Genomic DNA, 14536 nt, shown 5'->3' with positions numbered 1-14536 from the left:
ATGATTTATAAAATCAATGTCAAGTTTGTGTGATCAATTTTTTTTCAAGCCGGGACTTTTTTGAAAATGGTACTGCAATTCTTCTGGCAAAATCTGCAAGATTTAACTTCACGTTGCAATTTATATTTCTGTTGGATGAAACTCTTTTTAAACCCTGCTTCATTCTGCTACTTTGCAGTTCGGCTAGTAGTTTTTAAGGTTGTGTTTGAACAAAGGTGTGTCTCTCTTACCATGTATAGCAGTTCTATTTGGTTCGGCTTTTCTTCTATAGAACGTATATACTACCATAGCACACGCCACCACGTACGTTTCTTTTTATGCATTGCTGACCGTATAAAAGTAGAGAATGGTTAGAGGTATAGAGTAAAAATAGCTCTGCGGTCATCTATTTACTTGCAAAATGTCACAGGATGCAGAGTTTTTAGGGATCTTTTCAAAATTTTAAGAGAATTTCACATTTCTCCCTTCTAAAATTTTTTGGTAATTTTAATGTTTTTCTCATTTGTAAAAATTTAGAGTGAAAATCTGCCGATTTTTTATTTTTAAGCAATCTATGCTCAGCCTGAGCAAAACTAAAAAATTGTGTGCCTATATTACAGTTATCATGAACTTCTTTTTTGTTTTCTTTTTTACATCATTGTAATAATAGTGATATTTTGAATGGCTTTAACCAGTTATACGTAAATTATATATGTTGAATTTTCAATCCCTCAAGTGTATTTACTGATGTTGAATATTATTCCTGATAAAAGTAATAGCATTTTAGCTTTGAATTTTTGAGAAGATCGCTTTCATATTACTTTTTAACTCGAACTTCATAGCTATGCAGCTGAAAACAGTAGAGAAGATCAATGAATTACGAGCCCTGCACAATGCTGCCCCTTTGACCTTTGACCCTTCGAGTGACCTCACAGTTAGGGCACAAGTCTGCGCAGACAACACAATAGAGACAAAGTGTTTGAAACATACGACTATGTCCGATATGGGACAGAATATATTTGCAATGTCAGCCGGCTTCAACCTAGACGGTGAGTAGATAATTGAATTAAATGATAATTTATCCATTTATTGTGTAAAAATTAAAAACGCTCTCTGGTGCTTCTTGTGCCCATTATGCTTCTATTTTTTTGCTCTTTTTTGAAAAAAAAATAATTGAGAGATTTACTCTCAAATTTGTGTTCGCTCATAGAGGGTGTTCATTGAACAAAACAATTTATTACTTTTCTTTAATTAAACATTCGCTTTCCAGAGGCTTGTCTGGTTGCTTTTCGTTTATAAAATGGGTCAAATTCCTATGGCAGGATATTCTTTTGGCAATCTTTTTGCAACATCTAAGAGCCGGATGAAAAATAGGTAAGCTATTGCAATAAATATTTAACAAATTGCGATGCAAATGTGAAATATGATTCATGTGAAAATCATTTTGATTTTTGTATTGACCTCTGTGTTGCTTGATTTCATCTTCTGTGCATTGAAAAGCAACGGATCACAGTGTTGGTTTCGTTCTAGCCGCCGATTAAAAGAGACAGCACGAAAGCTTCAATTTTTATTAAAGAGCAGTCAATTGTATCATGAAACGTAGACCTTGATGAAAGAAGCTTGTAAACTTTATGAGCGCGTGAGAGCGTGAACAAAGACCATCAGAAACAGAAGTATTAAACCTTCTTTGGACTGACACGTGAATTCTTATGCTTATTTAGTGATAACCATACAAAAACAACCAATCTGTTCATGCATGTTTATGGCTCAAACAAAAAAAAACATAGCTGGAAGACTTGCGTTAACGAACCATAGGGACAATTGACTGGATCCATCCAAATAAAGTTCTGTAAAATTTATTAATCACAACCTCTGAATTGTTAACCTAAACATGGAACACAAAAAACACAAAATCTGAACAAACGTTCTCTTACCAAATGAAACTTTAAGATCAGAACAAAAAGAAACGAGTTTTGTAAGACTTGTTATCTGAATTCATCTATAATTTTTCTTCGAGAAAAATGAAATAAAAACTATCCGATAACGTTGCCTGTGAAAAAGGGAACAGACATTCGAAACACGTTCTGACAATATATCTGTTACATACATTCCGCCGAATTGTGAATTTGTAAAATCAAATTTAATACCAAGAACAGATTTTTGGATAATTAATGGCCAATTTGTAGATTTTACGAAACGGGTTGCTTGTTTAGGTTTCGCTGCTTTCGCAATCAAAACCGATTCAAACACAATCAAACAAGGAGGCCCGGTAATGTGCGTGTGAACATAATGTTCGGATCGTACTCAATCGCATTTTGAATTAATTGTGTACCAATTACGGGAGAGATAAAACATTTAAAAATTCGCATACTGTACGCAACAATTGGCGTATGACTAGAAAGATTGTTTTAAAGTCAAACGTTGTTAAGGTTGAAATAATGAAGCATTAGAGAAACAGAATCAGATAAAACCAAACAAATCTAAACAAATTAACTTGTACTTCACAACAAAGCTGATGGGGCATGTCCTCAACGGAACGAGGTGAAAAGTCAACAAAAGCAATGGAAGGCGACACAGCGACACATAAAAAGGAACAGAAGGAATGGAAACCCATTATTGTGTTTTTTTTTTGCAAAAAAATCAATTAATATCAAAAATCATCATAACCATCAGCATAAAACTCAAAAAACACTAAGTACATTCACATGTAGTTTCTTTACAAACCAATGGGCATTGGTACATGACATTAGAGAGACTCAGTCATAAGACTCCAAAAAAAGAACAAACACATGAAAAACAAATAGGCACAAATAGTTTTTAGAAAAGACAGTGATGAATCCATAGGCTTTTCAGTTTACCATAAACAATTCCAAAAGCTACTTCATAAGCTATTTGGCGAAATGATTATATATGATCAGTTGATTTGGCTTGCTTGTATTTTTAATCGGGCTAAGTGAAAGGACAGCAAAGGAACCGAAATTAAATATCAGTATTACAATTTCAACTTTTATGAAAACTCATAGTGTCAAAGTCCAGAAACGATCGGTCAAAACAAAAGAAAACTGGAGATAACTGCTTGCTTTGCAGAAATGCGATTGGGCAGGTCTTTTTTGAGACTACATTACAACTTGTCAAAAACAAGAACAAAAAGGGCAAAGCTCTAAAGCACATCATTTTTTAAAAGCAATTCATCTGAAAAATCTTTAAAATTTTGACTATCAACGATGAATGAAAAATAAGTTAACTTCGAACCTCTATAAAAATAATTGAGCTTGATCTTTTTCAGAATTTGTCATACGACTCAAAATTGAATCAATTACAGGAAATCAAAAAAAGTGATTGAAAAATTGTAAGAAACTGTTGAAGCTCCATAAAATTTTTAATGAAAGCTTTGAATATGTCTAAAAGCTCTATATATGTTTAATTGGGTTTCCTTTCAATGCTTTTTCAATGGGCGTTTTTGTCGGTGTTATAATGCGATGGTAGTCTGGGAAGAAAAAATATATTTTAAAAACGAAAAACAGAACTGTCTCCGCTCATTTGCGAAATCGAAAGAAATCAAAAAAGAATTTAGTGAGTGTTGTGCCTTATGCTGAATCACTTTACTTCAGTCAACCACGAGTAGAAGCCTAAATTCAAGACATAATTCAAGCTGAAGAAAGTTTCCTCAACTAAAATTGACATTACAGGCAACAATACTGTTTGGTTTTGTGTCTCCAAACAATGTGAAACATATGCGATGAAAATTGAAACAACAGAAAGCTTAGCAAGGAAAATTTGGATAAGGGAATGAGCCCTGAATGTTTTAGAAAAATTCTTTTGATGCCAGATTTCTCGTATTACTGATTGAGATTGCACAGTTTGAACACTTTTGTAAGAGGCATAAAGTACCATGTTTTCGTTGTCTAAAGAATGTGCTAAGTTGTTAATTCAAAAGGAGCACTTAACAAGGTAAGTGGTCCAAATAGAAATCCGAAAGGCCAAACGTGAACACAGTAGACAACTTAAACATTGCGCTCATCGGGAAACGAATGAAAAAAACTGTAGTCAACTTATCTAAAGATCAGTTAGAATTTTAGAATGCACAGCAAACTAAAAGAACATTATAACCGTTTACATAAGCGTTTAACAGAGGGAAAAATAATGTTGTTGGCAAATGCAATCGATGTCAAATACAGCGACAAAGTTAAAAGGAGCTAGCGAAACAAAACATGCGGTAACGGCAGGAACTAAAATAAATCAGGCTTAATTCTTGTTTTTTTGTAAGCGAACCAAAACAGAATGATAAACAGTATCAGCGAAGTAGGCAAACCAAATACATAAAAAACAAAGTCTGCCCTGTTTGCCTTGTTACAACTCCATAAGAAGTTTTTGAGTCCTGTCGAGCCGCAGAATGTCAGACGAATACAAAAAAGCAAATACAGAGAATTTTTTTTAGAAAACTAAGGAAAGCTAGCGGAAGCTATTGAAACCATAACCTGTTCACTAAAAACAATAAATATAAATCATTGTGCTATCTCTCAATGCCATTTAAGTGAATTATGAAGTTTCATTATTGTGTAGGGTGCCCTTAATGTGATAAATAGACAAACAAGACAGTAAAAAATTTCAAAAATGGGAAAATGTCCGGAAATGAAAAAAAAATTATGAAAACTTGTAGTATCATAGCCAAACAACCATTATTTAAATAATAAGACAGCAGTCAAGACTACTATCATTTTCAATGAAAGAGGATTTGACCTCTCTCTCTCTCTCTCTCTCTCTCTCTCTCTCTCTCTTTGCTGAGACTACGCTACAAGATGACAGAGACAAGATAAAAAGTGACAAAGCTGTAAAACCCATGACTTTTTTCATTTTTTAAAAAAAATCATTACAAAAACTTTTTCATTTAAAAGAAACCAAACAGAGTAACTTGTAACAGATTAAAATAGCCCTAATAATGTCTGCACTACCAGTTATTTTGGGAAAAGGGGGCTAAAAGAGCATATTTGACTCCATTTTTCGAGGAAAAATGAACAAGATCGTTGAGTTCTCAAAAGTTGGCAAAATTTTAGCCCTTCATCATCTATCCTAGCCAATAAGACTATCGTTTACAATTTTATCATATATATTCTCATCAAAATCGAGTAAATTTTAATTAAGAACTACGAAAACTGTGAACAAAATAATGGAAGTGAAGCTTACGTTCACGAACTTTTAAGCCTTTTGTAACTTCTTGGATTACGCATTTTTTTTAAAAAGTCAATTTTTTATTCTACGCTCTGCAATCTTTAAATGATACTACTCGAGACTGTGCGATAAATATATCGATCGGCGAAAGTTCACAAAATCCAGTTGAGCATATACTTGCTTCCAACTACAATGGGTGGGAACAAAAATGATGCTTAAAAAGAGTTAAGGCATAAAAAAGTCGGGTATACCCAGAATATCTCAAGAAATAGTAAAACACCGATAACAGATTAATCGCCAAAGGAACTTTGAAACTACTCATAAGAGCTGATGACATCACAAAGCGTATTAAAAGAATAGAGATATTAAATAACAAAAAAATGGTTATTGATTTCACCGAGAGTCAATTTAACAGAACACGTTTTGAATTCAGGATGAATAAATGCAGCTCAAAAGAATCGATTGGGAAGGTTAGAGGTTAGCCTGCAAGCCTCACAGCTAATATCCGGATTACCAAAACCCCGAAAAACGATGAACATATTAAGAGCAAATATACATGCCGATACCTAAAAATAAAACTATAAAAATTAAAGAAAACGAAAATAACAGCTAGTTTGCGATAAAAAAGATGAAACAAACCAAAAAAAAATATCTGACAACAGAGGTTCGCAGAAACAAACGGGTTGAAAGTCCTGAAAGTGCTAACCCATCCACAGTGAAGATAACTACAACGAAACATAGCAATCGCTTTAAAACAGCCTTATTTCCCGACCATTTACGTAAGCAATTTCTACAATCTATTAACTACGCGGGCCGAGGCAGGGTGCTAGTGCTACTTTGTGGAGTTATTAATAAAATTATTACTGATCACATTTCCTTTGATTACCTTGATATCGTATATGAAAATTTTAATGAAGTGGAATTTACGCGTTTTAGGCTCGTGCTTTTAATTATGCGTGAGATTCATGAAAATAATTACTTCTGAGTATTGTTCATAGAAAGAAGTTGCAACACAGATGCCTATTTAAAATATATATGTTTTTAAATTTTCTTTGTTGATTAAATATGAATTTAATGTATGATCTTTTTGCAAAACTGCGCGTTATTATATTAAGTTGATTATAAATACTTGGACTTTTTTTGGGACCGTTTTTATATGCAAAATTTTGCAACCCGGACAAAAGTCTCATGCTAATTCAGTACTGAATCGTAAAAGTTTCATGATTTTTTTTAATCGCCAGAGTTCTGATCATTGCACTTTAAATGCCATAGTTCTGATCATTGCCATAGTAAAATTAATTGTAAAATTTTGAATTTACTATGAACATTATGAACTCCACTCCAATTCTGTGAATACAATGAACATCATGAAATTTTTTCTGAAAGTTTCTGAACTAACTACATGAAAAATTCCATTATATGATACTTGCGAAGAACCCGATCAGGGATAGAAAAAATTAATTCAGCAAAAATAGATGAGTTAGGAGGTAAGTTAATTAAGTGGAGCACAGTTATTGGGGGGGGGGGTGCTGATTGAAGCTGGGGGGGGGGGGGGGTGCAGATTGAAGCTGGGGGGGGGGGCGGCTTGGTTACGGGGTCCAGGTAACCGAAATGCCTTGGCTTCTAAATAATTAATTAGTCTGGGATTATTTAATTAATCGCTTTTTGGTATAGATAATGAACGTGCCTGAAAACATTAGTCAGAATTTTGGGATCGTTTGTTTACCTTTAAGGAGACATAAGAAGTTAGAGCAGAACTCACAAATTTGATCATTTCGAGCATTATTATTCGATTTGGCGAACACAGTTGATTAATAATAACTTACAGATTTCAGCATTTTCTAGACATTACAGAGAAATATTGTGAAACCAATAGAGTTTTACCGATGCAGCTTGCTGGAGTAGTCTAGATCTCAATGTGAAATGCTGCAATTTCATTAAATGAAACGCTATATCATGCTGCTAGGGCGTCATGTAAGAATTTCCACTCGTTTTTGAAATTTTCAAAATTTCTATGTTTTTATTATGATCATTGAAAAAAAGCTACGTTTATTAAGTTCATGATAGTTTCATTAAAAAACTGATTCTGCATTTGGTCTGAACATAATGCAAGGTAAATTTACCATGGGACACTACCCAGGTTTATGTATAGACCGCTCTGATCAGACCATTTCCCAGATTTGCCTTCTGATCAGACAATAGTGCGACCCAAGGCCCTCTGATCAGACGGTAGTGCAACCCAAGAAATTGTGCGACCATAGTGCGACCCAAAAGACTTCTGATCAGACCATTGTGCAACCGAAAGCCCTCTGATCAGACCGTATTGCGACGATCAGACCGTAGTGCGACCCAAGAATTGGTGCAACCATAGTGCGACCCACGCTCCCGCTGATCAGACCATTCCTGAATACATGTCATAATCCGTTGTTATTTGTTTAAATTATTCAATTCGAACCTATGTACTAATCAGCTTAAAATTTAATAATTTAGTATATCTTGTTAAGGTTAGGACAAAACTAATTGATAAAAATAAAAACAGAAAGTCATTTTGAAGTGCCTGTAATATTTCTTTTGAGTCATCAAAAACAATGAAAAAATAAATATCAGTTAATGCTCTGTGGTCACATTTTGGGGCAACTTATGTCCAGACTTTGGTCTCTGATCAGACCTTAGTGCGACCATTGTCCTGACTTTCTTGCGACCTATGATCAGACTATAGTGCGACTTTGCCCTCTGATCAGTCCGTAATGCGACCATTCTCCAGACTTTCGTGCGACCTATAATCAGACTATAGTGTGACTTTGACCTCTGATCAGACCGTAGCGCGACCATTGTCCAGACCATCGTGCGACTCAAGAGTTTCCCAGACCATGTATTTTGGGTCGCACCACGCCACCAGTGTGCAACCCAATTGGTCTGATCAGAGCAGTCTAGGGTCGCGCACCTAAACTTGGGTATGATTCAGTACTGATTTAACGTTTTACTATTGGAATATGATGATTCAGTACTGATTTACTATGGCACTCGGGTCCGGGAAACAGTCGACAAAATATTTAAAAACTGCATTAAGATTAGCTTTCTGTTCTCGAGATCTGATGAGGATCGCTTTGTTTGAATTCCAGCTACTCAGGGAGTTGTGATGTGGTACAATGAAGTAGATATTTATGACCCCAAGGCACCCGGATGGCAAGATGGCTGTGGACACTTCACCCAATTGGTCTGGAAAGCCAGCCAACAAGTCGGCATCGGACTGGCCACCAGGTATTCAAAGATTTTGAGCCGGAAAAGGGCTTCGAAAATGTGTGAAACATTTTTCCAAAAACCACATTCCTTTTTTTGCCCCGCGCAGAATCATATCCATATAAAGTGAGAACTTGCTGCATACAAGTTTGATGTTTTCTACAAATTTTTCACGCTAATGCAAAAGAATCAAAAATGGTAGACGGTTTCGCCACTCTGAGATTTTGATTGAGGTTTTACCGGGTCGAGGTCCCAGATTTTTGTTCAGACAATTTTCTGCAGTCGGAAAAAATTGAAAAAAAAAAGATCTAAATATTTAACATTCGTTGACAAATTTTAAAACGCTTATGAATCACATTTTTATGAAAAGAGTTATTTGTATGGTTTCTCTGGATAAATTTACTTGTTATTTGGGTTCTGGACGCCTGGAAATATTCAAGCTGTTTGTTGATGGTTAATTGGTTTCTTTATTGCCAGGGTTGTCCAGGAGGTTTGGAGTTGTTTTTCCTGTCTGAGAATGGCTAAACCTTGACTTTATTGACTAGTTTGTCTGTGTTGTCTGGAATTGTTTGATCGGTATGTTGTTGTCTACGTTTTCAGCAGACGGTTAGTTGTTTCTGGATTGTCTGTGAGGTCTGGCTATTATTCCGGGTTTTAAGACATAAAAATTAAAAGTATTCACCTGTCTGTATTATCTTCACATTGCCTGGTTTTTCTGACGACTTGTCAGCAACTTGATCAAAGTTACAGTTCAAACTGAAAATTTAATCAGTGGTACAAATTTGAATCAAGATCATCATCAAGCAAAACAATGATATGTTAAATTTATGTTTGAGATAAGACCTGCTTTTGCAGGTTGAGGTCATCGTTCAAAATTACCTTTAATTCTAACATTCCAGATTGAAATGTCGTGTGGTCAGACCAATCCAACAACTATGATCGGACTTTTAACTTTAAAAAAGTGTATGGCGCATTTATCACCTTTTCAAATTTATGTATGATAGGATAGAGGCTCCTCCATTTTTGGTGTCTTTCGTCTCGTTCAATTGTCAGATCTTTAATTAAAACACTCACGCGCATATTTTAAAATCCCGAAAGTATGCAGTGCCAGAAGTTGCTACTTAGCCAGAAGTTGACTTCCGTTGACTTTCGTCATTTTAAAACGTGCGCGTTTCGTGTTCTAAGCATGGTTACGTGACTATGCAGAAGTCACTTCAAAATTTTGACGTAATATCTCAAACCGATTCGTGGTTCTCGATAAACGCCAGAAGTTCTCCGTGACTGAGTTCTCCGAGCAGAGCCACGTAACCATTACTTAGGCTGTAGCTAATTATTCAAAATTATTCATAATCAGATATTGCAACTACAAACTATTAATTTGTTCTAATTGAAAGGCAACAATCGAGAAAACACCAAAAAATGGCAATAAAAAGTTTTGTGGAATGACGATTTTGATCAAAATCGAGGCTTGCGCAATGGAAACTAAACAAAAACGTAATGTAAATTTGCTTAGGGTATTTTGAATTCAATTTGATTATGTTAAGGTAGGGCTACTTAAAATGTTGTTAGTGCTTTCCAGTAAGGAAAAGTATTGTTTAAAAGCTTTTCTTTTACCTAAGGCTTGAAACTGACATAACATAATGAAACCGCGAGATGCAAGGTTTAAAACGCTTCTTGTCAAAATTTATAATTTTTTTGTAATTTGCACTTTAATATGAGCAGAGTCGACAAAAAAAGAGATCAGACAAAATATTATATAAAATAAGGGGCTGGTTAATTATATTATGACACAATGAAAACGTCAAATTTTAAAATAATACTGACAAAATATGCGAGTGGTTTGTTTTTATATGTCAGTGAAATTCAATTTTGTAACATTTTTTGACCGTTTTTTTTTTAAAAAAAAAACAAGGAATAATGAAAATGTTTCATTTTCAATCTAAAATTACATTGAGCAGCTGTAATAGAATGAACACTTATTTGGAGTAAATTTTAGAGAAGCTAATGCTCATTTTTAAGTTTTCGCGTATATCTTCTATGCCAATATTTGTGTTTCATTTCCAATAACTACCATTGTATTCTATTCGAATAATAATCTATAGATCTGAAAAAAAAACTATTTTGCCGTCCTGGTTCGAACTCGATAAGCCTCCATGGTGAACCGCTGAAAATTCCAAAAACTGAATAAAAAACTTGGAGGGGCTTAATATAGAAGAACGTCATCTTTTTTGCATTACGGTTACCACATATTCTCTAAGAAAATCTGTATTAAAATGTCTTCTCAATGAGAAAGAAATAATTTTGACCGTTGGGTTTCGAAATATCTGCAAAGGAATTTTTTTGGGGTTTTGGCGCAACATTTTGAAGAGGCGAGAAAATTGGACTTTTTTAAATTCTTTTTTTGTTTCTTTTCCTTATCTTATGACAAAGCCGCAAAACATGCAGAAGTTGAGGAATATCAGGAAAATTTTGAAAAAAGAGCCAGCAGCGCTGCTTTTGATTTCCTTTTTCTTAGAAATCATATTACACCGAGCAATTTTTGTGAGGAGAATGTGTTTCTTGAATGTTCTGAACAGAATTTTTTTCAATTTATATCAAGTTTAATTTGAATCATTTTTCCCAATGAATTTCTAAATGAAATCAAGTGCAACTTTCTATTTTTTAAGAGCCGCCTCAGCTTCTCAGCTGGGTATTATAGCGCTCCTTTTTTTACAATTCAAAGAATTGAATTGTATTGGGACGCTTTCTTTTTTTAAGATCTGTTCACACATTTTCATGATTTTTGAACTCAAATTGGAGTACTGATTTTGGTCACGCCGAAACAGGAATTGGAGCAAACAAGTGAGCGGTTTTGCGGCGTGAAAGTTTAAAGTAGTGTGAGAAAATGGTGTTTGAATAAAAATGCGCTTTCTCGCTAAGGATTTTTTGTTCACATGCAGCAATTTCACTTTGATTTTCTCGTTTTTTTATTTTTTAATCGGATTTTTTTTCTAAGTGGTTTTTTCAACCCATTCATAGTTCATTATACTTTTTGATTGAACAAAATTTTCAATTCTAGCGTATTTTTTTTTCACATGCGGCATTTTGACATTGATTTTCTGTTTTTTTTACAATTCAATCAATTTGAATTCTATTGGGGCGCTGTCTTTTTTTTTAAGATCTGTTCACACATTTTCATAATTTTTGAAGTCAAATTGCAGTAGTGATTTTGGATTTTGTTCACTTCGAAACAGGAAGTGGAGCGAAAAATCGAGTGTTTTTGCGGCGTGAATATTATTCGCTCTAATTTTAAAGTAGAGTGAGAAAACGGTGTTTGAACAAAAATTCGCTTTCTCTCTAGTGGTTTTTTTTGCTCATATGCGGCAATTTCACTTTAATATTTGCGGTTTTAATCGATTTTTGGATCAGATTTATTTCTAAATGGTTTTCCTAATCCATTCATTGTTCATTCTACGCCTAGTTTTTTGTTTGAACCAAATTTTCATTTCTCGCTAGTGGTTTTTTGTTCACTCGTAGCATTTTGACATTGAAGTTCTGTTTTTTTTTTAAAAAATTTTTGATCTGATTTTTTTAGAAATGGTTTTCCCAATTCACTCATAGTCCGTTCCAGGTTTAGTTTTTTGTTTAATCTATGAAAATTTTTTGAATTGTACGTCAGGACTTTTCCTGCTATGTTTGTTTACTCCATCGAATAAAATTTTTTCGCTTTACCTTAGTTCACAGCTTGTTCAACATTTTGCGTGATATCTTTTTGGCTTCTCTAGGCTAGTTTTACTCTTCTCTCATTCTGCTAAAATGGTTTTTAGACAACAGGTGCTCAGCAAAGCAATTCAGAGTGAACAGAGTCAGTATCAAAAACTGAAATCAAAAATGGAATCGGGATAAACCAGTAGAGTCCAATTTTAGATGCCCTTTACACGAACTTTGTTCTTTGTCACCATCTCTAATGCTTATTGGTATTGATACCAGCCCTTGTGTGGTCTCACTACGAAATAGGAGTACGTTCAGCTCTAAGATGACATCAAATTAGTTCGCACTTTAAACTTGTTTGTACAAAAATCATTTTTTCGCTAGTTTTGTCTCTTCTTTCAATCCCAATCATGGATATGGGAATCAACGGCAGCTATTTTCCGGCGATTTGCCCTGTATGTTTCTTATGGACTGCATGTTTTAACTTTTGTTAAACTTAGTTGTCGATTTGTATAATGGGGCATCTGAATTTATCTTTTGTACCTCCACAGACTCAGCGCACGTTTTTAAATTTATAACTTACTCTATGGCAATTTACACGTTTGTAGTTTCGTTTTTACTAATAGTAAGGCGAGGGACAAAAATGCAAAGTAGGGGACAGATTAGATCCAAGTATAGAAACAACAAACACTGTTTCTCAATCGCCTATAATTTTTGAGAGCACGTCAGTCTTTTCAACATGCCACTGCTATATATTTGCTATTATTAACCGTTTAAACATCAAATTAAATGGAAAATAGTGGCCACAATGAAGATAAAATATTTGAAAAACCTTTAAATTATACGGAATTATACGGAATATAACTTTAAATTATACGGAATAAAAATGAAGATTTCAGGACGGTACATTATTCCAATTGATAAATTCTTCACAGAATTCGGTGAAAAAGAAACAGATGTGTGTTTTTCCCCGATTATAGTCCACCCATTCTGATGTCCCAGTCTGAACAGAATCACCTCTGATCAGAATCAGTCAAGCGCACACTTGTGCATTCTGAGCGCGAAATTACATGGTCTGGGCGATCTCAACAACGCACTTGTGTCTGATCAGAGCGGCTTTGAGCGCATGTTAGTTTTCTGTTACACTGATCAGAGACAGCTTGGAGAGCTTTTCGAGCGCAGAAAAAATTTCGAGCGCATTTGGGTCTGATTAGAAGTGACTTCGGTCTGGGGTGGTCCGGTCAGAGCTGATTTCCTGATTTCCGTCTGGGATCTTGTATAAGATAAGCGTCTTGATTTCCGTCTTGTATAAAATAAGCGTTATATTTAAAATCGTTTAAATATAACGTTTAAAAATTTTAGGAAGTTAGACTATAGAGATTGGTTATTACATCATTTGGCTACGGTACCGTTGAAATTATTACCGCCTTATACGGCGCGTTACAAAACTTTTTAAGTTTTTTACGGCACCGTATAAGTCTTAGTAAGTTTTCAAAGTTCCGTCAAAGTTGGGCAACCTGGGTATAGTTCGGGAGGGGGCTATAATGGCTATATTGTTGCCTATTTTTAGCGACGAGCTCATTTGTCTAGTGGCCAATTTCTACCCGAAGGGTAATGTGTACGGAGAGTATGAGGAGAATGTGGAAAAAGACAACTCAATACATAAAAGCATTCCAATGGATTGTGATAACGATGATGACAATGAATGAACACAATTTAGAGACGAGGAACGAGTTCATAGATGGATGGATACTTATAATATACGGAGAATGATGTTTATCATACTAATCCCTGCCAAGAACAATGCCATTGCAAACTATTGCAGTGAGGCAAAGAGAGCATCGAGTTTTCCGCCCAACTCAACTCAAAATTTGAACCATTTATTACACTATTATGGACCATACATTAATTTTTAGACTTTTCGGATGTACTCCCCCATCTTAGTAGGCATACAATTTTACGCCCCCCCCCCCCGGGCGCATCTGCTATAAGTTTTGAGGGTAACGTGCTGTATAAGAACACTAAATTTGTAAGAGGGGGTCAAACACTGAGAGGGGGATTAGATCCTATTTTTGTACCGAATTCGCGATATGCGGGTATATAATCGGAGAGTACTTTTATATCAATCAGTCAAATTGGCCAATTATAAAAATGCCCATTTGTCCAAAATCATACTGACAATCTATCAGATCGAACTATCAATGAACTAACTGAGCTTTTGCAAAAAAATTTTTAAACAAGAAATTACCTTGGTTTTATATTGATGACAAATTTCATGATTTCTTGAGCAATTATGTGCAAAATTTGATATTCTTCATGTTGCTTCAGTTTTATCTCAGATTATACTAGAAGGCTCGATATTTTACGTTTTCACATAAATTTTTGACCATTATAGTTCACAAATATGTAGGCCCGAAAAGTTTTATTCAACTTTGGATTAATATGGAAACAGACAGGC

The 14536-nt window shown here is 34.7% G+C and overlaps 1 protein-coding gene across 1 annotated transcript; it reads left to right on the top strand.

The window, feature by feature from the left end:
* Window positions 1–290: 290 nt before the first annotated feature.
* LOC142340925 (Golgi-associated plant pathogenesis-related protein 1-like) lies at window positions 291–14040 on the top strand. The gene is made up of 4 exons (XM_075391704.1): window positions 291–303; window positions 822–1028; window positions 8271–8409; window positions 13649–14040. The coding sequence occupies exons 2-4, from the start codon at window positions 824–826 to the stop codon at window positions 13785–13787; spliced, it is 483 nt and encodes a 160-aa protein (XP_075247819.1). The 5' UTR covers window positions 291–303; window positions 822–823; the 3' UTR covers window positions 13788–14040.
* The last annotated feature ends 496 nt before the right edge of the window (window positions 14041–14536 follow it).

The sequence above is a fragment of the Convolutriloba macropyga genome, chromosome 6 (genome assembly GCF_964194025.1).
Source record: "Convolutriloba macropyga chromosome 6, txConMacr16.3, whole genome shotgun sequence".
In the NCBI taxonomy this organism is placed as follows: Eukaryota; Metazoa; Xenacoelomorpha; order Acoela; family Convolutidae; genus Convolutriloba; species Convolutriloba macropyga.
Note: the sequence above shows the minus strand (reverse complement) of the source record. Positions and strands in the feature narration are given on the sequence as shown.